General features: G+C 35.1%; 1 protein-coding gene across 5 annotated transcripts in view; it reads right to left on the bottom strand.

Annotated features, from left to right (window-relative positions):
• Nucleotides 1-2,540: 2,540 nt before the first annotated feature.
• RNF170 (ring finger protein 170) overlaps nt 2,541-23,128 on the bottom strand; it is a 28,756-nt gene continuing 8,168 nt past the window's right edge. For 3 of the 5 annotated variants that reach the window (XM_025443521.3, XM_025443472.3, XM_025443574.3), the window contains 5 exons: nt 20,697-20,772; nt 18,134-18,242; nt 14,423-14,496; nt 9,988-10,098; nt 2,541-5,775 (listed from right to left, as the gene is read on the bottom strand). In XM_025443521.3, coding sequence (XP_025299306.1) covers nt 5,506-5,775; nt 9,988-10,098; nt 14,423-14,496; nt 18,134-18,242; nt 20,697-20,772 — 640 coding nt within the window. In that variant the 3' untranslated portion in view covers nt 2,541-5,505. Of the gene's footprint in view, nt 5,776-9,987; nt 10,099-14,422; nt 14,497-17,901; nt 18,026-18,133; nt 18,243-20,696; nt 20,773-23,128 lie in introns of all 5 variants that reach the window. The other 2 variants (XM_049095025.1, XM_049095024.1) reach the window with 1 other exon arrangement.

The following is a 23,128-nucleotide window of genomic DNA, read 5'->3' as shown; positions in this document are numbered from 1 at the left end:
GTGAATTCAATAAGGTTGTAGGATTCAAAATCAATATACAGAAATCCATAGCATTTCTATGCACTAATAATGTAGTAGCAGAGAAATTGAGAAAGCAATTCCATTTATAATTGCATCAAAAAGAATGAAATCCTAGGAATAAATTTAACCAAGGAGGTGAAAAACCTGTACTTTGAAAACTATAAAATACTGATGAAACAAATTGAAGACAACACAAATAGAAAGATATTCCATGTTCATGGATTAGAAGAGCAATATTGTTAAAATGTCTATCCTGCCCAAAGCAATCTACAGATTCAGTGCAATCCCTATGAAAATACCAACAGCAATTTTCATAGAACCAGAACAAATCATCTTAAAATTTGTATGGAACCACACAAGATCCTGAATAGCCAAAGCAATCTCAAAAATGAAAAACAAAACTGTTGGTATCACAATCCCAGACTTAAAATATACTACACAAAGCTATAGTAATCAAACAGCATGATAGTGGTATAAAAATAGACACAAAGATCAATGGAATAGAGGGCCCAGAAATAAACACACGATTATATGGTCAATTAATCTTCAACAAAGGAGGCAAGAATATGCAATGGGCAAAAGATAGTCTCTTCAACAAAAAGGTGTTGGGAAAACCGACAGCTATGTGCAAAAGAATAAAATAGGACTACTTTCCATCACCATACACAAAAACAAATTCAAAATGGATTAAAGGCCTAAACGAAACCATAAAAATCCTTGGAGAGAGTAAGCAGGCAGTAATCTGACAACAGCAATAGTAACATTAATCTAGACACATCTCCTGAGGCAAGGGAAATAAAAAAAAAAAAAAAACACTATTGGGACTACATCAAAATAAAAAGCTTCTGTGCAGCAAAGGAAACAATCAACAAAACAAAAAGATAACTTACTGAATATAGAAGATATTTAAAAATGACATATCCAATAAGAAGTTAGTATCAAAAATACATAAACTTCTACAACTCAACACCAAAACAGCAAATAATCCAATTACAAAATGGGCAAAGACATGAACAGGCATTTCTCCAAAGACGTCATCCAGATAGCCAGCAGTCACTGAAAAGATGCCCAACATCACTAATCAGGAAAATGCAAATCAAAACTACAGGAGATATTACATCACACCTGTCAGAATGGCTAAAATCAAAAGCTCAAGAAACAAGCATGGATGAGGAGATGGAGATAAACAAACCCTCTTGCACTGTTAGTGGGAATGCAAACTAGCGCAGCCACTATGAAAAAACAGTATGAATTTTCCTCAAAAAAGTTAAAAACACAATTACCATATGACCCAGTAATTCCACTACTGGGTATTTACCCAAAGAAAATGAAAATACTAATTTGAAAAGCTACATGCACTCCTATGTTTACTGCAGCATTATTTAAAATAGCCAAGATAGGGCACTTAGGTGGTTCCATGGTTGAGCATCTGCCTTTGGCTCAGGTCATGATCCCAGGATCCTGGGATCGAGTCCCACATTGGGCTCCCCACAGGGAGCCTGCTTCTCCCTTTGCCTGTGTCTCTGCCTCTGTCTCTCATGAATAAATAAAATCTTTTTAAAAATAAAAATAAAATAGCCAAGATATGGAAGCAGCCCAAGTGTCCACTGATAGACGAATGGATAAAAAAGATGTGGGGGGGGGGTGTGTGTGTATAATGGAATATTACTCAGCCATAAAAAGAATGAAATCTTGCCATTTACAACATCATGGATAGATCTATACGGTGTAATATTAAGTGAAATTAAGCCAAAGAAAGAAAAATACCATATGAGTTCATTCACATATGGAATTTAAGAAACAAAACAAACATAGAAAGGAGAGAAAAAAAACAGACTCAAATATAGAGAACTGGTGATGGGTAGGGGGATAGGTGAGATAGGTGAAGGGAATTAAGAGTACATTTAACATGATGACCACTGAGTAATGTATAGAATTGCTGAATCACTAGATTGTACACTTGAAACTAATGTAACACTATATACTAATTATACTGGAATTAAAATTAAAAAAAGATGTTAGGAAAAAAAAAGGTAATCAAATATATACTCTAAAGAAATAGGGGTGGGCAAATCAGTGTACAAGCCTAAATTCTAATTCCAATTCCACCAGAATAGATTGCCCACGTTAAATAATTTTCCTCAGGGCAGACCAGGTGGCTCAGCGGTTTAGCGCCGCCTTCAGCCCAGGGCATGATCCTGGAGACCTGGGATCAAGTCCCACGTCAGGCTCCCTGCATGGAGCCTGCTTCTCCCTCTGCCTGTGTCTCTGCCTCTCTCTTTCTCTCCTCTCTGTGTATTCTCATGAATAAATAAATAAAATCTTAAAAAAAATAATTTTCCTCAAAAATAAAAACATTTATACTTTTTCAGTTTAAAAATATGTAAGCATAATTAGAAATGTGATGAGACATTGGATGTCTGTTAGTGAAAAAAAGTCACTGCAACAATTACATTGAACACTATTTCAGGAGTTCTGAATTTTAAAGCAAACAATATTAAACAGGAATATAACACAAGTTTTTAATTTTAGATATATTGCTTTTATTCAAAAGAGTAACTGCTTGACAACCTAAGTCACAAAGTTTGGACCAAACCACCAGTCCACTGAAATAGCCCTGTGAGGTTTGTATCTGCACAGCCACAGGGACCCTTGTTGCTTTCAAATGCTGAGAATTATAGTAGCTGAAACCAGTGTTCTAATGAACAGAATAATTGTTTCCACCATCATGTTCCCCCATGATGCCTAAAGTTATCTTCTGCTCCTCAGGTTGGACCATCTGTTTTTGTGAAAGTTACAATATTGCAGTTTACAAAAATCCAAATTGTTCCTTTGATTTATATGATCTAACTCTAAATCATAGAAGTATTACTATTTTAAAACACTGATTGACTCTACTTGCTTTAAATAATCTCAAATCCCTTTCACGTTTATTATCAGTAATCAGGAAAGATGAAATAAGCAGTCCTAAAATTCTGAGATGTCCACGTGTTCCCTTTTCAATTTAATAAGACTTCACATTATATAGTGTCTTTGTATGTTACAGAAGTTGGTACAATACACCTCTATCAGGAAAGTCTTAGAAGGAATTACAAATATTACAATAAACTTATAACTAGAAATGTGACATTTGAAGCAGAATACATGCAGAGAAAATTAAATCCTTTCAAAAAAAAAATGACATTGCTATAGCCCACATCAAATTTGTAATTGGTGACAAATCTGTTTCTAGTCTGGTAAATGGTGGCATACCCAAGTCCCAACTTGTTAGCTTTTCAACAGGTAATTGCAGCTGAAACATGTCACCACTCTGGACATTTGATTTGGAACTGTAGAATTAGGATTCATGAAGTCTTGATATATCATCTTTCTAGACCCTTCCTCTTAAATCACCTAAGTTAATGCTACTCCAGTGTGTTCTGAAAGGCTTCCCAAGGTTCCCAGTTTCTCTCCTGCTTCATCTCTTCATAGTAACCTTCACATCTATTTGAACCCATACTAAGGAGTTTACTAAGAGTCTAATACCTGTTTATGCAGTTATTTGTGCATGGCTTCAGACCAAAATTTAATCTGTAACACATGGATTTCATCTATGAAAAGGCAGGCAGCAATACTCTGCCTTCTTCACATGACTGTCCTAAGGATGTCAAGTATGCAAGAAATGCTTTAATTATAATGTATTACATTTATGCATTATTGTTTTCTCTATGACAAGCAATACCTTTGTCCTACACCCAAATTAGAAAATACTGTTACTGGTATTTCATTCAGCATCTCATTAATTGATGATTAATCAGATGAACTTGAGAGAATGTGATAGATTTGGGGGTTTTTCTCCCTCAGTATATAAATAGGCTTACTAACATATGGACGGACAGTATGACCATCAGTGACTGCAAGGTGACAGAGCCAGCACTGACCCCTTGGCATTGATTGATTACCTTGCTGTCCAGTTCACAGATGAGCAGTGCCAGCTGAGGGAGTCAGGATTTCATAACCTTGTGGTTTTGATTCTTCTAAAACAGAAAACTGCAGATGAGAGCATTAGGTACTTATGCTGTAGCCATCAAAAAAGCAAGATAACTTTTTTATTGAATTGCCTCAGACAACACTTGCTTATTGTGTTAGACCTGAGGAATCTGGGCTATATGCTGCCATCTAGGGACAGTATTACAAAAGTTTTCTGATAAGAGAAAACCAAAATTGCCCATTCTGTTGGTATAGCTCACCAGTAATATCTCTTGTTAAATTTAAATAGTGTCCCTATACCCATCCCAAGGTCTTTGATGCTCATTGCCATGAAAAGCTACTTTCCTCAGAAATGCATCAAACTACTATGTGTTTGCAGTATCACAGAGGTTCCTGAAAAAAAATTTCCCTTTACAAGTTACTTTGATAGATGATTTCTATAAAAGAACCAAATTCTTGGGCAGCCCTAGTGGCCCAGCGGTTTAGCACCACTTACAGCCCAGGGTGTGATCCTGGAGACCTGGGATCGGGTCCCAAGTCGGGCTCCCTGCATGGAGCCTGCTTCTGTCTCTGCCCCGCCCCTGTCTCTCACGAATAAATAAATAAAATCTTAAAAAAAAAAAAAAAAAAACCAAATTCTTGTTTAAATGTTACAACTGAGAAAAATCATGTGTGCTGACTACAGATAAATGTCTTGTATCATGTTAATTCTTCTTTTGATTAAGAAGTGTCTTATAAACCAAAACATAAAATCAAATTATAGGGGCAGCCCGGGTGGCTCAGCGATTTAGCGCCGACTTCGGTCCAGGGCCTGATCCTGGGGACCCGGGATGGAGTCCCACGTTGGGCTCCCTGCATGGAGCCTGCTTCTCCCTCTGCCTGTGTCTCTGCATCTCTCTCTATCTCTGTGTCTCTCATGAATAAATAAATTTAAAAAAATCATATTATAAATTTCAAGTTTCTTCTTTAACTGTAGCTGATAGCAAAGAATTATATCAAAATGGAAAAGCACAACTGCTCCAAATGCATAAAACTTAGCTAGTACTAAAAGACACACTGACTTTCCCCCAATATTGTACAACATTTTATTGTAACAAAAATAATTAGATGCATCTCGTAGCGATATATTATCATATAGATACACACTGAGAAGGATAAATTGGATAAACTGTAAAACAGTATCTTACTATTTTTCCAATTAATCTGAGTAATTTTTGGAAAAATAAAAAGGTACAAAATTATCCCTTTTTATATAATTCCATATTTTTTCCAGAGACTTAGAGACAACACAGAATCAAGATATAGTTGTTAAGTTATTATAATTCTAATCTTAATATTAGAACCTGTAATGTAAAAATTCCAGTCCTATCTTGTTAGGCATTTGCCAAATGAAATCAAATGTTTGCCATACAGTGGTTTTAAGCTTGTACAATAATATTCAAATGCTATATATACTGCCATGGGCTCTTCTGATTTCACACATAGGCTGAAATATTTTAGTAAACTCACACTTTTTCACCTGTTTAGTCTTTGTGTTATCACTTCTCGATACATAATAGAGATGTAGATGAGCAACAAAAAGATGACAAAGAAATCATCTAGAAAGCCTAGAATTCCAAACAAGGCTTCAGGTACAAAATCTAGAGGTGATATGAGATAGAAAAAAGCTCCCATTAAACAAAGTATTATCCTGATGCGGAACATCCAGAAAAGGCCCCCGACTGAAAACATTTCCCTGAATGCATGCCTCAGTAAAGTAGGTAGATCCATAATTCTTTCCATAATCTGGTAGGGGGAAGAACAAAATATGATTTGTCATCTAATATGTCAGATATCAAAATAATATAATATTCTTACAATGTGCAAACTCAGTTAACATGAATTAAGGAGTTTCACATATTTTTTAGTTATATCTTTTATTTAAAAACAGATCTTTGATAACTAGGTTCTTATAAAGTAGATCTTACAGCAGATAACTGAAAAGCAACTAAAATGTCAACAAACTTAATTAAAATATAGGATATACTGAAGCAAAATTCAAGTCCTCTCTAATTTGAATTAGTAAAATAAACCAAATGAAGCACCTGTGTGTGTATATAGGATTAGAGCCTAAGGCTTGAGCTCAAGTCTCAGCTCTTAAAGTCAGACAGGTCTGGGTTTAAACTCAAAGTCAATCTCTTAGTAGTCAGGTGACCTTGGGGAAGTTGTTTAAACAACTGAGATGATGCAACCAAGTATATGCCACCAGGGCTATTAAGAACTAAGAGATATTGTATACAAAGGATCTTTGTAAATTGCCAGACAATACAGAAGTAGTATACATTAAAGACACATTAACTTACATGGCTTTGACAGTCTAAGAATGGCAATGAAACTGATTCCTTCCTAGGATGTTTATTTGGTTTAGCTTGAGTTTAAGCAAATTACTAATTGCCACAAAAGTTTTTGGAAAGTCAGACCCTACCTTTGTGAAAACGATTATGAAAAAAAGATAAAAGAAAAAAAACCTATTATGCTTCTGAAATATGCACAGAAACATCAATTTTTACATAAGTGAGCATAATTTTCACAGCCGAAATTTAACAAATTATATCAATTTTTGAAAATTGAAGCATTCAGAGAACTTGGAACCCTCACAAACTATTGGAAACAGTTTGGCAGTTTCTCTAAATGTTAAACATAGAGCTATCATAATATCCAGCAATTCCACAACGAGGCATATACTCAAGAGGAATGAAAACACAAATGTGAATGGAAGCATTATTCATAATAGATCAAAAGTGGAAACAATTCTAATGTCCATCAACTGATGAATGGATAAACAAAATGTGATATATTATTTGGCCATAAAAAACAATGAAGTTCTGATATAAATTACAACACGATGAACCTTGAAAACACTATGCTAAGTGAAATAAACTAGAGACAAAAGGTCATATATTATATGATCCCATTTCAATGAAACGATGAAAATGTCCAGAATAGCCCAATCTATAGAGACAGAAAGTAAATTAGTGGTTACCAAGGACTGGGGAGAGAGGACAGGAAAGGGGAGAATGGGAAAGGATGTCCAAGATTTAGGGATGATGAAAATACTGTAAAATTAGATTATTATGATGATTAGATTAGATTTATTCTGAATACACTAAACACCACTGAATTACATACTTTAAACAGGTTGCACTTTATGACGAGTAAAATATATCTAGATAAAGTTAACAAAAGAGTACTAATATCTACTTGTATGACCTTGAGCAAGTTAGTTTATCCTCTGTCTCCAAACTTTGCATTTGTTTTACATATGGTGCTGTGTAGTAAGTAACTAACATGATTTCTTAACTTCTTTCATGATCTCACTTCCCAGGGGCTGGTAATGCAGATAAACTGACCAGAGGAAAAAAGTCACTTCCTGTGTTCATTCCACTGGGCACAGCTCAGCTCTTTTTAACAATCCGTATAATTACTATATATATTTTGTTTGCCTCACGAGTGCCAAATAAGTAGAGAGGGAAGTGAAGACAAAAATGGGAAGAACTGAGCAAGTAATAAGTAAATAGTTATATAAACTCCACCAGATAATCTTGTAAATCCTTTTGAAAACTTGGTCATAAAAAATCAAAATGGTCTTTTTAGAATCACTTCCTACATTAATTTTCTATTCTCTATAGGAGAAACATTTAAAACAAAACAGCTGCATAACTTTCACAAGTCTATGATAAATTATTTTAAATATTCTAGTGACTAGCCAGTATGTCTTTTGAATACTTTTCTGTCCCTTATCAGAGCTGTTTTCATATGGTATCACTTATACAAACTCTGTAATAAGTAGACAAGGAGGATGATTAAGGTTATTAAGAAATGTTTGAAAAAAAAAAAAAAGAAATGTTTGTATATTAATCACAATCTTACTCCAACTTTGGATGAGGGAAAATACCAAAGTCAAAGCTAACTGTCTCTATTACACTGTAATTTCATCACACACCAGACTTCTTACTCATCAAATATATGACACCTACCAAAAATTAATAATTGAGCAATGGTATGCTTCACACTTAAAAATAGGAATAAATATCTTAAAATGACTTTTTTTAAGTTCAGTGATAGGTCTTGAATTTGGGACATGTTGATTTTCAAAGAATCATCCTATAGATGTCACTAGAGGATATGCAAAAAAAAATAATTGCTGGATGAAAAATAGCAGAGGCCCCCAAATAACTATGGAGGACAACAATGATTGGATTAAGTTTTCTGTCTGTTTAAACATCTAGATTTATCTGTTATCCACAACGTTTGAAATTGTATGCTCTTAAGTGTACATGACATCACAGTATAAGGAATACATGCAAAGAAGCACAAGATTACACAAGTATTTAATACTGAAGTACTTTGTGCTTGTTTTGGCAGCACATATAATAATACTGAAACATTTTAATAGATTATATTCTTTGCCGAGAGTAGTATCAATTTTTAAAGATAACTCATTAATTTATTCAACAAATATTAAGAACCTACTGTATCCCAGGCACTGAAATTGCAATGAGAATAGAGCAGTGAGGATATAAAGATAATGCTTGCCCTCATGAAGCTTTTAGTCTACTGAGAGAAAGATAATGAACGAGATTTGAGTATGGTTTGTGACATGCTACAAAGGAACAGTGCAGAGGACAATGATAGTGAATACCTTAGTTGATCAGAAAAGCCTCCCTGAGGAAGGGTGATTTAAGAACAACCTAAAAGATGAGAAGTCAGCCATGAGAAAAGCAGAGGGACAAGTATGCCAAATAGAGGCGTCATGTGTGAAGGTAGTAAGATGGAAAGACTTGGAGTGTATTTTGAGAGTGAAAGGCAGCTGGTGGAGGTGAAGCATTTTGAGGGAGGCTTGGGAGAGAGCAACTAGGTCATGCAGGACTTTGTGAGCACAGGAAGGAGTTGGAACATTATTCCAAAACACTGGAAGTTTTAAAATACAAGAATATCATGGTTTTATATATGTTTTCAAAATATTATTTGGGCTGCTATGCAGAGAAAAAAGTCACAGTGACAAGGCCACTTGCAGTTTATCCTAAGCAAGAGAGGATGGTGGCTTAGGCTAGTATGATTGCTATAAACACAGCCTATTTTTATGAGATAAAAATGACAGGATCTCCTAAAAAAAGAAATGATACAACTTATTTCTAGATCAGGTGAGGGGAATGAGGGAAAGGAAGAAATCAAAACAGCTGAGTAAGACTGAGAAAAGAGTACACTGTTGAGGAGGGAAGCAATTCAATATTGTACATATGGCATGTGAGACGCTGTGAAATATCCGAGTGGAGATGCAAGACAAGTACCTGCATGTATGCTCTAGAGCTCAGAGGACTTTCCATATAAATATGTACTTAGCATATTCTTATTTTTGAAGTACATACTTAGTCATGCACACACTTCTAGAATTCTTTGTTAGATTTTAAGAAAACTGAATGAGCCAGTAAAATGTGAGTTTTTAACCTACCATATGCTTTTTTTGGGGGGAGGTCAACCATAGAGTCAATATGTTCTTTAAAAATCAAATGCTTTTGAGTAACTAAAATAACATATCAAAAAACCTCAACATCTAGATTTACTTAGGGAAACATTTCAAACAGAAGGCCAGGGTAAATAAAAAAGTAGAAAACACAATTGTAAAACTCTCCACAAGTTCTCAGTTTTAAGTTTTTCATTAGACAGTCCCTATTTTAGATTTGCACTGGAGTCAATTTTACATTTCCCTCTAATTTTTCTTTTTTGATCTCTCTCTTATAAAGACTTCTATAATGCTTTTTTTTTTTTTAATAGAGAACTATAGTCCTTGGGAAAGCTGTTACTCTGTAATTGACAACAATGACAAAGGTTAAAACTTTACCCAACACACATAAACAATGAGATTTTTTTATAGTCAAAGAATATTTGGTCAATCTCACATTACAAAACAGAAGTATCATTATACTCTAACTTTGCACCTGCTATAACATTACTTACAGATCTGGGCTGCCCTGAGAATCTCCGGTTATAATCATTAATATCTTGACGCAATGATACAACATCCTGAGATTGGTCATTTTCACCAAATACTGTTAGCAGTAAAGTTACCTGTGTATTAAAAAAAAAAAAAAAAAAAAAGTTATACCTTTCTGCAGCATTACTTTTTTTCCTTTTGTGTTATTATTCAATAGAATGAGAAAAGCTTCTAAACTTATTTTCATTTATTTTTTTCACTCATTGCTTTGAATAAAGGCAACATGAGGAGGAAAGTAAGTTATCATTGCCTTACAATAAAATCCAAAGCAAAATGTAATTTGTATTCCCATAAAATCAAATGGGCAAGTTAACTAAACACTGGTTCTAATATCTTTCAGTTCACTCTAGGAATAAAGTCAGTAGTTCTCTGTTTGGGCTAACAAATATTTGAGGATGTAAGAATTATGAGAAAATATTCAGGAGCAAAGTGACATAAAAATACATGTTTAACATTGTGAGAGAAAAATTAGGGATTTCTTTTGTGATTAAAATCATTATTCTTCAACCTCACTGGTATTTGAAATATCTTCAAATGCTACCAAACATAATACAGCGATTAAGTTATTGCAGAGGCCCACTCTCAAACACCCATCCCTACTATAGTCAAAAAAGGTAATTCTTGATACTGATATATAATGTAATGCTTTTAACCTGGTTTCCTCCATGGTACCTCCATGGTAGAGGTTAGGATAAACAAATATCCCAGGACCATACTAAGGTAATCTGAAGATGACAGCATCTTGAAAAACAAGTACATTTTAATATATAACTATGCCAGGACGTCTGGGTGGCTCAGTGGTTGAATGTCTGCCTTTGGCTCAGGTCGTGATCCTGAGGTCTTGGGATCGAGTCCCACATCAGGCTCCCTGCAGGGAGACTGCTTCTCCCTCTGCCTGTGTCTATGCCTCTCTCTCATGAATAAATAAATAAAATCTTTATATATATATATACGTAGATATATGTGTGTGTGTGTGTATATATATATATATATATATATATATATATATATATATAACCATGCCTATAGAAATGGTCACTGTACAGTAGGATAAAAATGGGAAGGAGCAGTGAAAGATTTAGGTTTAAATCATCTAGCTGTTTTTATCCTTCTTCAGGTCAGCTGTAAAACCAGGACTTCCCACTACTCACATGCTTCCCAAACAGCCAAAGAGAGGAGTGATGAAGAGCAGTAGGTGGTAGGAAAGCAAGTACAGCCTCTCTTCACAAATTGGCTAATAAAAATGCATCCTTCGATAAATAATAATTGACCACTTACTGTGGGCCAGGCACTGTGCTAAGTGCTACATATACCCAAAAACTTATCCTCCCCAAGGATAGAAGGGGAGGCAGACCTGGTCAATAGCCTGTTATAAGGCACTGTGGTGGGGGTTATAATGATGCTTGAGAATAAAGAGTTCTGCCTGGGGTGCCCAGAAAGCTGGAAACATATTATGGCCCTCGCAGTGCAGGTAACACCACTGGTATGTTAGGGTATGCATTCAGAAAGAGAAGTGGGGAGCATGTTACAGTCAGAAGCAGCAGCCTGTACACTATTTCCAGTGAAACAGGATGGGGAACAGGTACCTGCCACCTGTCTTGCTTCCAGGATGAATTCTTCTACAGTTAGGGAACCAAAAGCTATTATATAAAAACAATTTTTTCTCTACCTTTCTAGGCTCTAGCAATTTATGGGTGGTCAGAAGGGTATCACCTGCTAATACATATATAACCTATGAAGAGCGGTGGAAAGAGCCAAGAAGAGGGGACATGTGGTGAAACTAATTCTTTTTTTTTTTTTTGGAACTAATTCTTTAATGTGAGACCATTCTATAATATGGTCTGGTCTCGGTGTTGCTGGCAGATAGCTAAGGATTATGAGAGGTGGTATCCTGCAAATAAACTTCTCTGTTGATTGCCTTGTGTCACATAATCAAATCAGCCATAGAGGCAGTACAAACAAAAACAAAAAACACCACCTGCCATGTGATACAAAGTCAAATGTGAAAGAGGCAGAATTTGGGAAACGTAGAAGCACGCAGGAAAGAAGGAAGATAAAGCTCCGAACTTCCCTCTTTACACCAAAAAATAAAGCAGTGATGGGGATAAGTGGATAGCCAGAACAAAGGCTGAAAGGGTATGTGTGTCTGTGTGTGTTTAACAATTCATGCTATATGGTTTTATTCCTATAAAGTCCAAAAATCAGACAAAACTAAATAATCTTACAGGTGTATGCTACAGTAATAAACCTATAAAGAAAATCAAGGGAATGCTTATCATAAAAGTCAAACACTAGTTTGCCTCTAGGAGAGGAAGGAGGGGGTGGAGATTTGATCCTTAGGAGGCTTCTGGGGGCTGTTAGGCCAGTTTCTATTTCTTCACCTGAGTGATGATTACTGAAGTGTTGCTTTGTGATGATTTAATAAGCTGTACTCATTTGTTTTGTGTGCTTTTCTGTATGTCTGTTATAGTTTACAAAGAATTCTGGAAAAACTGGCTTCTTCTACCATTTTGATTCGTTTTTTGGTCTCTGTGGGTTTATGGCTTTTTACAAAACGTCCTGTTCTTTTAGTGGCTTGCAAAAGGTAGCAAAAGTAAATATGTGTTCAATTTGACTTCTTTACTTGAAAGCTCTCTGTTTTAGGACTTTGCTTTGCACAATGGAATACTTCCTAAGGAGCTACTATCTTTTTACATGTTCATAACTCATTATTAGAAAGGCAGGTATTTTTATTTTAAATGAAAAATAAAGTAAGTATACAGGAAATTATGAAAAAAATGTATACAACTGACAGAATGTTCTATTTCACTATATTTACTAATTAAAAAACTAAAAATTTCATTTTCTTAAATTTAACAGTATTTTGTTTTTCTGGTATCAGAGAAATTGAGAAAAGATGGCACATATCATCTGTGCTGACATTTCAGTCTTCAATATAGATTTATAAAAACTTACTGTTTCCCTCCTGAAGTACCTTCTATACTAACTATAAAGATCTGTTCTGGATCATATAATATGTAAAACTGTCTCCCAAAGAGACATTTTAAAAAATTATTATTCATCATATAAAGCTATTTAGACCCTCACTGGAGAAGGGCAGATTAAAGTAAATTGAGTAGCCCTGAGTGGCTCAGTCAGTTAAGTTTCTGCTTTAGCTCAGGTCATGATCCCAGTGTCCTGGGATTTAGCCCAGATTCAGGAGCCTGCTTCTCTCTCCACCTCCGCCTGCCACTCCCCCTGCCTGTGTGCTAGCTTGCTTTCTACTGTCAAATAAATAAATAAATTCTTTTTTTTTTTTTTAAAGTTAAATTGGAAGGGAAGAACTTTTTTTTTTTTCCAAAAGAAGTTTATGTAGGGGAAATACTTGTTTAAGCCTGATTAGCTGGTTCGACTATTCCTTTGCTAGTATCACAATGAAGTCTGACTAGAATTTTGAGAAGGTTTCATTTACCAGGTGTTTTTTTTTTACTACAATTGAGGGATTTAGAAGAAAATTTCCTTTTCTTGGTATCTTTCAGACATTTTAAAAAATAATGGAGTAACACTTTAGAAGCTTTGGATAAACAGAACTTCCTTACGACCCAACAACTGGTGCTTACCCAAAGAAGACAAAAATACTAATTCAAAGGGATACATGCACCCTAATGTTTAGCAGCATTATCTACCATAGCCAAATTATGGAAACAGCCATAGTGCCCATCGACTGCTGAATGGATAAAGAAGTGGTATATATACAATAGAGTATTACTGAGACATAAAAAAGAATGAAATCTTGCCATTTGCAACTTTGCAACAACATGGAAGGAGCTAGAATATTATGTTGAGTGAAATCTGTCAGTTGGAGAAAGACAAATACCATATGATTTCACTCACGTGGAATTTAAGAAACAAAATGAAAATGGGAGAGAGAGGCAAGGAAAGAAACAGACTCTTTTAGCTAAAGAGAACAAACTGATGGTTACCAGAGGGGACGTTAGGTGAGAGGATAGGTGAGATAGATGATGAGGATTAAGGACCACACTTATGATGAGCACAGTGTATGGTATGGAAGTGTTGTTCACTATATTCTACATTTGAAACCTATATTACACTAGATGTTAACTGGAATTTAAATAAAACTTTAAGGGATCCCTGGCTAGCTCAGTGGTTGAACATCTGCCTTTGGTTCAGGGTGTGATCCTAGGGTCCTAAGGTCAAGTCCTACATCAGACTCCCTTCAGGGAGTCTGCTTCTCCCTCTGCCTCTGACTCTGTGTCTCTCATAAATAAATACAATCTTAAAAAAAAAAAAAAACAAAAAACTTAAAAAATCAAAACAATTCAAAAATTAGATACAGAAATTTTAAAAATTTACAAAAGGAACTAGCATAAATTGATGCTTTCTGGATACAAACATTACCGTTTGTCTACAGATTGGACAACTGATTGCCCCAAGCCATGAACCATACCGCCAGTATGCAATAATGCAGGTACCTAATGAGGAGGAAAAAAAAATTAATACTGATATTTTAAATTTTAAAGCCCATGAATCTTCAGAAAGTTTCATATATTTGAAATATTTTCATAGTATCATCTTATTTTAAAATATTTTTTATTTCATCCAACCAACTCTTCAGGCAAATTCAAATCTAGTAACAATTCTCAGCCACTGAGAAATATTTTTATTTAAACTACTAGCTAAGATACAGACATTTTTATACAACTCAAAGCAAGATGCATTAACTGCTCCAATGCTGAAAAATACTGTATTTCCTATGTAAAATAATCATTGTAAATATGACAACCAACAAATCACAATATTAATTTTTCTGTTCCAAACTTGGTATATATGTTACAAAAACACAACTTCTATTTTTTTAAGAATTTAGAAAGCCAAATTACAATGGTGTCAATAACAAAGAACTAAAGGACACAAAGACTACATGCTCTCTGACCTAATAGTTTATAATCCAGTTCAATAATTGAATCAATTTTTGTACTAGATGGATTTGATTTTTCTCCTTGAAGGTGTGCATGAGGAGCAAAACAGCTAAAGACAGCCTAAAGGAAGAGTGATAGACCTCAAAAAATGGCAGGTAAGCTAAGTGTAGAAGCACTAAAGTTCAGGCCAGTAACGAAGAAGGGATATTTTAAAATACTGGGACGCCTGAGTGGCTCAGTGGTTAAGCGTCTGCCTTTAGCCCAGGGCATGATCCTGGAGTCCCAGGATTGAGTCCCACATCAGGCTCCCTGCATGGAGCCTGCTTCTCCTTCTGCCTATGTCTCTGCTTCCCTCTTTCTCTCTCTGTGTCTCTCATGAATAAATAAATAAAATCTTAAAAATAAAATAAAATACTGTCTGATGTTTAAGGGGCCAATTCATTTCTTCTCTGCAGGACACCTATTTCTCAGATAATCCAGATCCCATTATGAATCTGAACTAAGTGCTTCCAGCCTCCCTTCTACCTCTAGGATCTTTCCCGTATTCTTATTCTTGTCTTAGCAACCTCACTTAGCCTTCTTGTGTTCCTTATTCTGATTCTTCCAGATTAAATAAATGTCCAGAATTCAGAATAAGCAATGACAGTCAAATCGAAAAGACCAAGGTGACATACTGAAATCAATCAGAAGGTAGTTAAATCTCAAACTGTTTATTATTAACTCAAGTACAAAAGGAACGTAGGGAGGGAGGATGCATCAGAATAATTTGTTGATGAGAAAGGATTTGAACTAACTTTGTAGGATAGGTAAGATTTAAATACAGAACAGGAAGCAGGATGCTCCAAGTTTTATGAATAGGAAGGAGTAAACACCAGAGGTAGAAATAAATGGTATGTAAGGAGACTGGTAAGGAAACCAAGGGGCTAAGCAAAGGCTATCCACATTGGACATTACACTGACTGTGGGGAAAAACAGGTTCAATGATTTAAAGATGAATTTAAGGGATGCCTGGGTGACTCACTTGGTTAAACATCTGCCTTTGGCTCAGGTTATGATCTCCCGGTTCTTGGATGGAGCCCAGTGTCCAGCTCCCTAATCGGAGGTGGCGGGGTATCTGTTTCTCGCTCTCCCTCTGCCCCCTGATCATGCTCTCTATCTTGTTCTCTCTCTCAATTAAAAAAATAAAATCTTAAATAAATAAAGATGAATTTAAAAGCCAAACAATCTTTGTCTGGTATCTTTCCCTGCTCTCAGAGTGCTGTGTTAGATAATATTAATTTGAGCAATCTAATTTCACATAGAAACCATATGAAAGCAAAACTTATGAATCTTGTTAGTATTATTATTAATATCTGTAATGATGCCTTAGCTTTACTACCTATTCACTCAAAAGTTCAATGTGTTTTGATATATATTAACTTATTTAATCCTACATCTCTTTCCTACAAAATTAGAGTACAGGTGTCCTTGCTTTGCAAATTATGTAATGGTTACTGCACAGAAAAACCACAGTTCAGCAAATCAAACACTCCATCCAGTTCACACACATCTGCTATATTATCAAGGTTTTCCCTTTTCTTCAACTTTCCTCTTCTATAAAAAGAGAGCCCCTTAAATAAGATGGTGGGTGGGAGAGATGACCCAATGACTTTAAATCTGGGTCATAATCTAAGTTTTTTTGCAAAATGGGAATAGCACTTTATAAGGTTGCTAAAGAATTAAGTAAAAACAAAAAAACAAAAAACAAAAGAATTAAGTAAAAACAATGTGGGTCACAAATCCAATTTAAGATGAAGTCTGTTGCTGCCATTATTCTTAGCTCACTGTAAAGTAACAGAACTGTAGTTCCATATACAGGAACCAAGCTAAGATGCTGTTGATATAGTACCAACACGTGAATTACTATTCAAAGAAACACATTTCTGTTTATTGAGAAGTTGAATGACTAGATTTTAAATCTCTGAACCAAGAGACAGTAAATAAAAGTATCTAACAAGCACAGCAGGCTATCAGAAGCAATCTACCCAATTACCTCAGACCCAGAAACCAAGAATACAATACAGCCATCTTTCAATTGACTGGGTTATCCACTCTATGAATTACCTAAGCCTGGGTTGGCAAATGGAGTTCATCTAGCTTGGCAAATCTCATTGATTCTTAACACCTGCCTGAAGTTCTGTATTAGAGGATGATTGAGGTCATCTCCAGACTCAGAAAGAATGTCCAATTGATTAGGAATATCTACCAGAGGTTTTGGGGAGGAGAGAGTATCTGCTTTCTCTGGTGGCCAAATAATTTCTCTATCTGATCTTTCATAATTTTGCTGCTCATTAGCATTCCCAACAGACAAAAATAGATACTGAATTAAGTGTTTTATAACTTGTTAGCTAACTTAGGGAAGAGGATGAAATTAATGGATGATGCAATAATGAGACTGATCAGTAATTACTAAATGAGCACAGGTATAGAAGACCCTGCACTGCATGATATGGATTTCAAAGTATTTATGTCATCCTGCAAAGCATAAATAGCAGCGCTATATACTTAGTAATTCTATATAACCTCAAACAACAGATACAAATGGGAGAAAGAAAGGATCATTTTGAGCTGGTGCAGGGTAAAAAGGAGGTAAGAGAGCTAAAGGGAAGGTCTTGGGTAGGGTCTTAAGAGAAACTTCCTGCCTTAGGAAGGATGAATAATAAATGAAACTACCAAAAAGTAATAAACAATGAAGGATTCGGCAATCCCTCATGGTATTCATATACTTAAATTATTATTCAAAGAAACACATTACTGTTTACTGAGAAGTTGAACAACTAGTGTTTTTTCATCTTTGAGCTCACAGACACTAAATCAAAGTGGCTAACAAGTAGACCAGGGTATCAGAAGCCATCTATCCCATTCATGTAATACAAAACTGACAGGGATCCCTGGGTGGCTCAGTGGTTTAGCACCTGCCTTCGGCCCAGGGCGTGATCCTGGAGTCTCGGGATTGAGTCTCACATCGGGCTCCCTGCATGGAGCCTGCTTCTCCTTCTGCCTGTGTCTCTGCCTCTCTCTCTCTGTCTCTCATGAATAAAGTCTTTAAAAAAAAATACAAAATGTGACAAAATTAGGAATCCAGCCCATGTACCCATATGGGTCTTGGTCTAAATAGTCACTTCTCCCAAATATAGCATTGTTTGCTTACCACAAAAAAGATGTCCACAGTTTGTTTCAACAGGGAAGGAGGCTTGATGTAAACAGATTGGACAGTACATGTCAGTGTAGAACTGCTGCCGAGCAGCAGCAGGGGCATCCTGATGAGAGAACATGCATTCGAGATTATACAATGCACATGGGTCTTCAGAGTTATCTCGAGGAATAAAATTATACTTAAGAACACAGTTGATAGTGCATAGTCCTTATCACATTTTAGATGTGCAGTAGTTTAAAGTTTTGTAAGTCTGATAAAGTTATGAGCTGTGTTATTGTTTTATTTAGGCTGCAGGGTCTCTACTTTCCTTCCTGAACACACCAAGGACAAAAACCAACATTAACTCCAGAGTTTCTCTTTTATGCTGTTAGAATGAGTTAGTTATTCTGAGAAGTACAAGCCTAAAGCAAAAGCTAAAGAAATGTCAAACTGTTTCCCAAGTATTAGTTTTTAATCATTTTTAATATCTTTTTCATTCCCACGTTCCTAACGAGTGTTGCAGGTATGCTGTACCTCACAAGGGACCAGAATTAAAACTTTCAAAGAAGAATACTGGTCATTTTGGAAGAAGGAAAATTTAATACACTGGTAACCTGGGCTTAATCTTTCACAAATTCAGATTAGTAAAATTTAACGTTCCTCAGTTACATCACTTGTGATTGTAATAGGAAATGTGGAATATAATCACCTCTACAAGAAGCATCCAGATATCAAAGAGCCCACTGGAATGTAAATGATATGAGGATAAGAACTTTATCTATAGGACTCATGGTAGTGACCTAGGAACTAGAAAAGTTTCTAGCACTAGTATATAATGTGTATCTTTTAAAATACTATAAAAACCTATCTTTATATTTTTTTTTCAGCTGGTAGAAATTTTTTTTTAATTTTTTAAACCTATCTTTATAGTACCCAGCACACCTCTTGTAAAGTAGCCAGCATTAAAAACATCAAATTATCAAAAAAATTATAAAATTGGCTAAATATGAACTATTAATTGTAAACTGAATCAAAGATTTTTGTCACCTAAAACTAATAAACATAACAAAAACTCCTCTTTCTTAAATCAGTCCCAAAACACTAGAATATTCTATAAGCCATGATCACACATTGATGTTAGTCTTTTATATCATTTTTAATGGTGCAAAGAAAAACATAAAGCATTTAATGTCCCCCTCTCTACCTTTTGTCTTCATCATTGTTTTTTGGAAGTAAACTAAATCAAAACAGAAACAATAAAAAACAATTACCAGTGCTGTCCAACAGAACTTTATGCAGTAATGGAAATCTTTATCTGTGGGTACTGAGTACTTAAAAGGTGAGCAGTGTAACTAAAAAGCACTGAATTTTAAATTGTACTTAATTTTAGTTAACTTAAAATTAAATACCTACATTTGGGTAGTGGCTACCATATAGGACAGCACAGAAAGGGCTAAGTCACTAGCTTTATTCTAACTACAGCTAAATATTATGCCTGAGGAAGGTATGAGGGAGGTGAATTGGACAGTGGTGCAAAGGAATCTGGAAGATGCAACTCAGTGTGGGACTTCTGTATAGCCAGATCCATTCATGTCATTCCAGTGTGAATTTAAGTAAATCTTAGTGTTCTAATACGTTAGATGGGAATGAGAATTGTTGCCTTACTGATCATGTTTGCAGACCGAATAAAACAGTTGTATGTGAAAGCCCTCTGTAAATTATAAAACACTATCCCACCATGAATTATTAATAACAATAGCTCTGGAACAGAGTATACTGCTAACATGATTAAATTATTTTTACATCAGTGAATTTAAGTTTTATGAAGGCAGGAATTCTTGTTTGTTTAGCTCACAACTGAATCCTCAATGCCTAGAACAGTGTCTGGCATATAGTAGATGTTTAATAAATATATGGTGAGTGGATAAATTGTAAAAGACTTTTTTTTGAAGAGAGTTATTTATTTGTGAGGAATTAAAATTTGGTGGGTGGGAAATCCATTTTTAATTTTTTTAATATTAGCTTTCTTGGCATGAAGGTGTACAATATTCTGTATATTCCAGCCTTCATGAACTATATTACATTTCCGGTTCTTAGAGAGTCCATCTGGTTTATAACCATAGAAGAGAAAGAAAAGTCTTCTTTGCCTAGCTAGTTTTGCTAACCTTGACCAATGAAGAAAAAGAAGAGTTGGGGGGGAGGAGCCACCATTGTAGTCATTTTTTTGTAGGTCTTTGGGGAATAGGTAGGACTTTGGGGGAAAAATAGTTTTTCCACCACATTACAGTAAAGCCAATTAGAGAGTGATTATATCCTCACAAATAAATAACAGGAAAACTGCTGTTCTTAAAAAAAAAAAAAAGAAAAAGCATGCACATGGAAACATCTGAGTAGTTAAAACTAGTCATTTGCCTAATCTGAAGAAAACATCCAATCAATAGAATAATTTAAATTAACAAAGCAGGAAAGCACTCCATGTTTCCAAAAAGTAATTTATTATTTCATCACAATTGCATATGCAAGAGGAATGGTGACATTACTCCTCATATAAATATACACAGTTACATAACAATAGTACCTGCTCTGTTTGCAGTTGCTCCCGAAGTACCCTTACTAGCTCTTGGTTTTCTGGGTGAATGTTCTGATGTGCATTTCTGTTGAATAAAATATAATGAATTTTGAATATAAAACACCATCAGATGAATCACTCATTTTTTTTTTTAGATTTTAGTTTTTTTAGGTAATGTTTAAAGATCATGGGTATAGGCTGATTTCAGGTTCAACTGGCAAATGATGAAATTCAGAGGCCTAGTACCTTGTAGATTTGATGTAACCGCAGGCTTACAAATCATATGAAGAACAATTAATACATTTATTTATTCTGTGAAGTTCCTTCAAAATAAGCAACTATATAATTATATACTTAAACACTTTTCCATATGTAATTAGATCTTTCCACCTATGAGGTAGAAAAACAGAAAATAAAACTAAATCATATAGAAAAGCCCAAACCTAACATACCACTAGTATCTTAACATTAACAATTAAAAGGGAGACTCAAGGGCAAGAATTTAGTGGCTGATATAAAAGAAAGGGATTAAGAGATGAGGGTATTGGAAATTACAAGTGGTGGTTAGGTTGACAGGGTGAGGATGAAGATTTCCATCTGATTCACAGCTTAATTCCATTTGGCAGTAACAGTTTCTTCTAAACTTAGACATTTTTAACAGCAATATTTTAGATCCACAAAATCTCAGCATTACTCTATGTAAGAGCCTTTATTCTCTGGATGAGCTAATACTCAACAGTGATAAAACCTCTAAATCAGGAGCACCTGGGTGGCTCAGTCAGTTGGGCGTTTAACTCTTGATTTCAGCTCCAGTCATGATCTCAGGGTCTTGTTATCAAGCCCCAGTCAGGCTTTGCTCAGTGGGGAGTCAGCTTGGGATTCTCTCACTCCCTCTGCCCTTCTCCACCCACCTCAAATGAATGGATAAATCCTTAAAAAAAGAAAAGAAAAGAAAAGAAAAGAAAAGAAAAGAAAAGAAAAGAAAAGAAAAGAAAAGAAAAGAAAAGAAAAGAAAAGAGAAAAGAGAAAAGAGAAAAAAGAGAAAAGAAAAGAAAAGAAAAGAAAAGAAAAGAAAAGAAAAAAAAGAAAAGAAACCCCTCTAAATCAATATCCTAACAGGACAGGGAAAAATGTTAAAAATACATCTTATAATTATTCAATTTTTAGTAAAAAATTCAGGGTAGCATGCAAAACATGACCATTAGTTTTAAGAGAACATTAAAAAAAAGTCAACTAATCAGAAACTAAACATAAACATAATAAAACTATTGAACTCTGTTTAAATACCTTAAAGTTTGGTAGATTATTTTAAATATTACCTTTTTGTGACTAAATAAACAATCTCTAACAGAAAGCTACTCTCTGGTGAAAACAATCTATCAAGGCACAGCACATGAACCATCTCATTTAAATACCAGTATATACCTAACTAAACAACACTTCTCTAGGACACTGGAAAACCATTCCTTTCTCTTTGGAAAAAGATAGTTACTACTTTTCAGAGTATAGATATAAACCATGTAACTGGAAGGTCTTTTTTTTTTTCTTTTTGTTTCTTTCCATAAAAAGAAGATAAAAGAGTGTAAAATTTGGTTGTAGAATGCTAGAAAAGTCAATGTATAGCCAGACGGATGCCTGGGTGGCTCAGCAGTAAAGTGTCTGCCTTCGGCTCAGGGTGTGATCCCAGATTCCCGGGATCGAGTCCCACAGTGGGCTCCCTGCATGGAGCCTGCCTCTCTCTGTGTCTCTCGTGAATAAATAAAATCTTAAAAAAAAAAAAAAAAAAAGTATAGCCAGACAACAAGAACAAACAGCCTGGGATGCTGAACATGTACAGAACCAAAAATCTAGAAAATATTAGGGTAATTAAGACAGATTTAAAGAACTAGATTAGACAATCATTAAAATGTGATTATCTTGGGGCGCCTGAGTGGCTCAGTTGGTTAAGTGATGACTCTTGGTTTCGGCTCAGATCATGATCTCATAGTTACGGGATTAAACTCCATATCAGGCTCTGCGTTCAGTGGGGAGTCTGCTTGAAATCTTCTCTCCCCCCACCCCCACTCCTGCTCCGTCTCTCTAAAATAAATAAATAAATCTTAAAAAAGTGATCATCTTCGCTGTGAGAAAATGACATTAAATAGGTCTAAATAAAGATGGCAAGGGAAAGACTGGCTCTAATATAAAAACAAAGTACATCATCTACCAATGATTTATGGTCTTTTGTCATTCTTTGAAAAAAGAGACCAAAATTATCCAGTGAATCTCAATCTCAGCATCATGAGTTCAAGCCCCACATTAGGTGTGGAGCTTACTTTAAAAAAAAAAAAACCCAAAATAGAAAAATGTAAAATATGGTATCATGTACATAAAACATGTACGAGAAGGAGCAAAGATATACTACTTTTAGGATGTATTTGAACTTAAGCTACCTCTAACTT

This window comes from Canis lupus, chromosome 16 (assembly GCF_003254725.2).
Source record: "Canis lupus dingo isolate Sandy chromosome 16, ASM325472v2, whole genome shotgun sequence".
NCBI classification, from domain to species: domain Eukaryota; kingdom Metazoa; phylum Chordata; class Mammalia; order Carnivora; family Canidae; genus Canis; species Canis lupus.
This window is presented reverse-complemented; position numbering and strand designations above follow the sequence as displayed.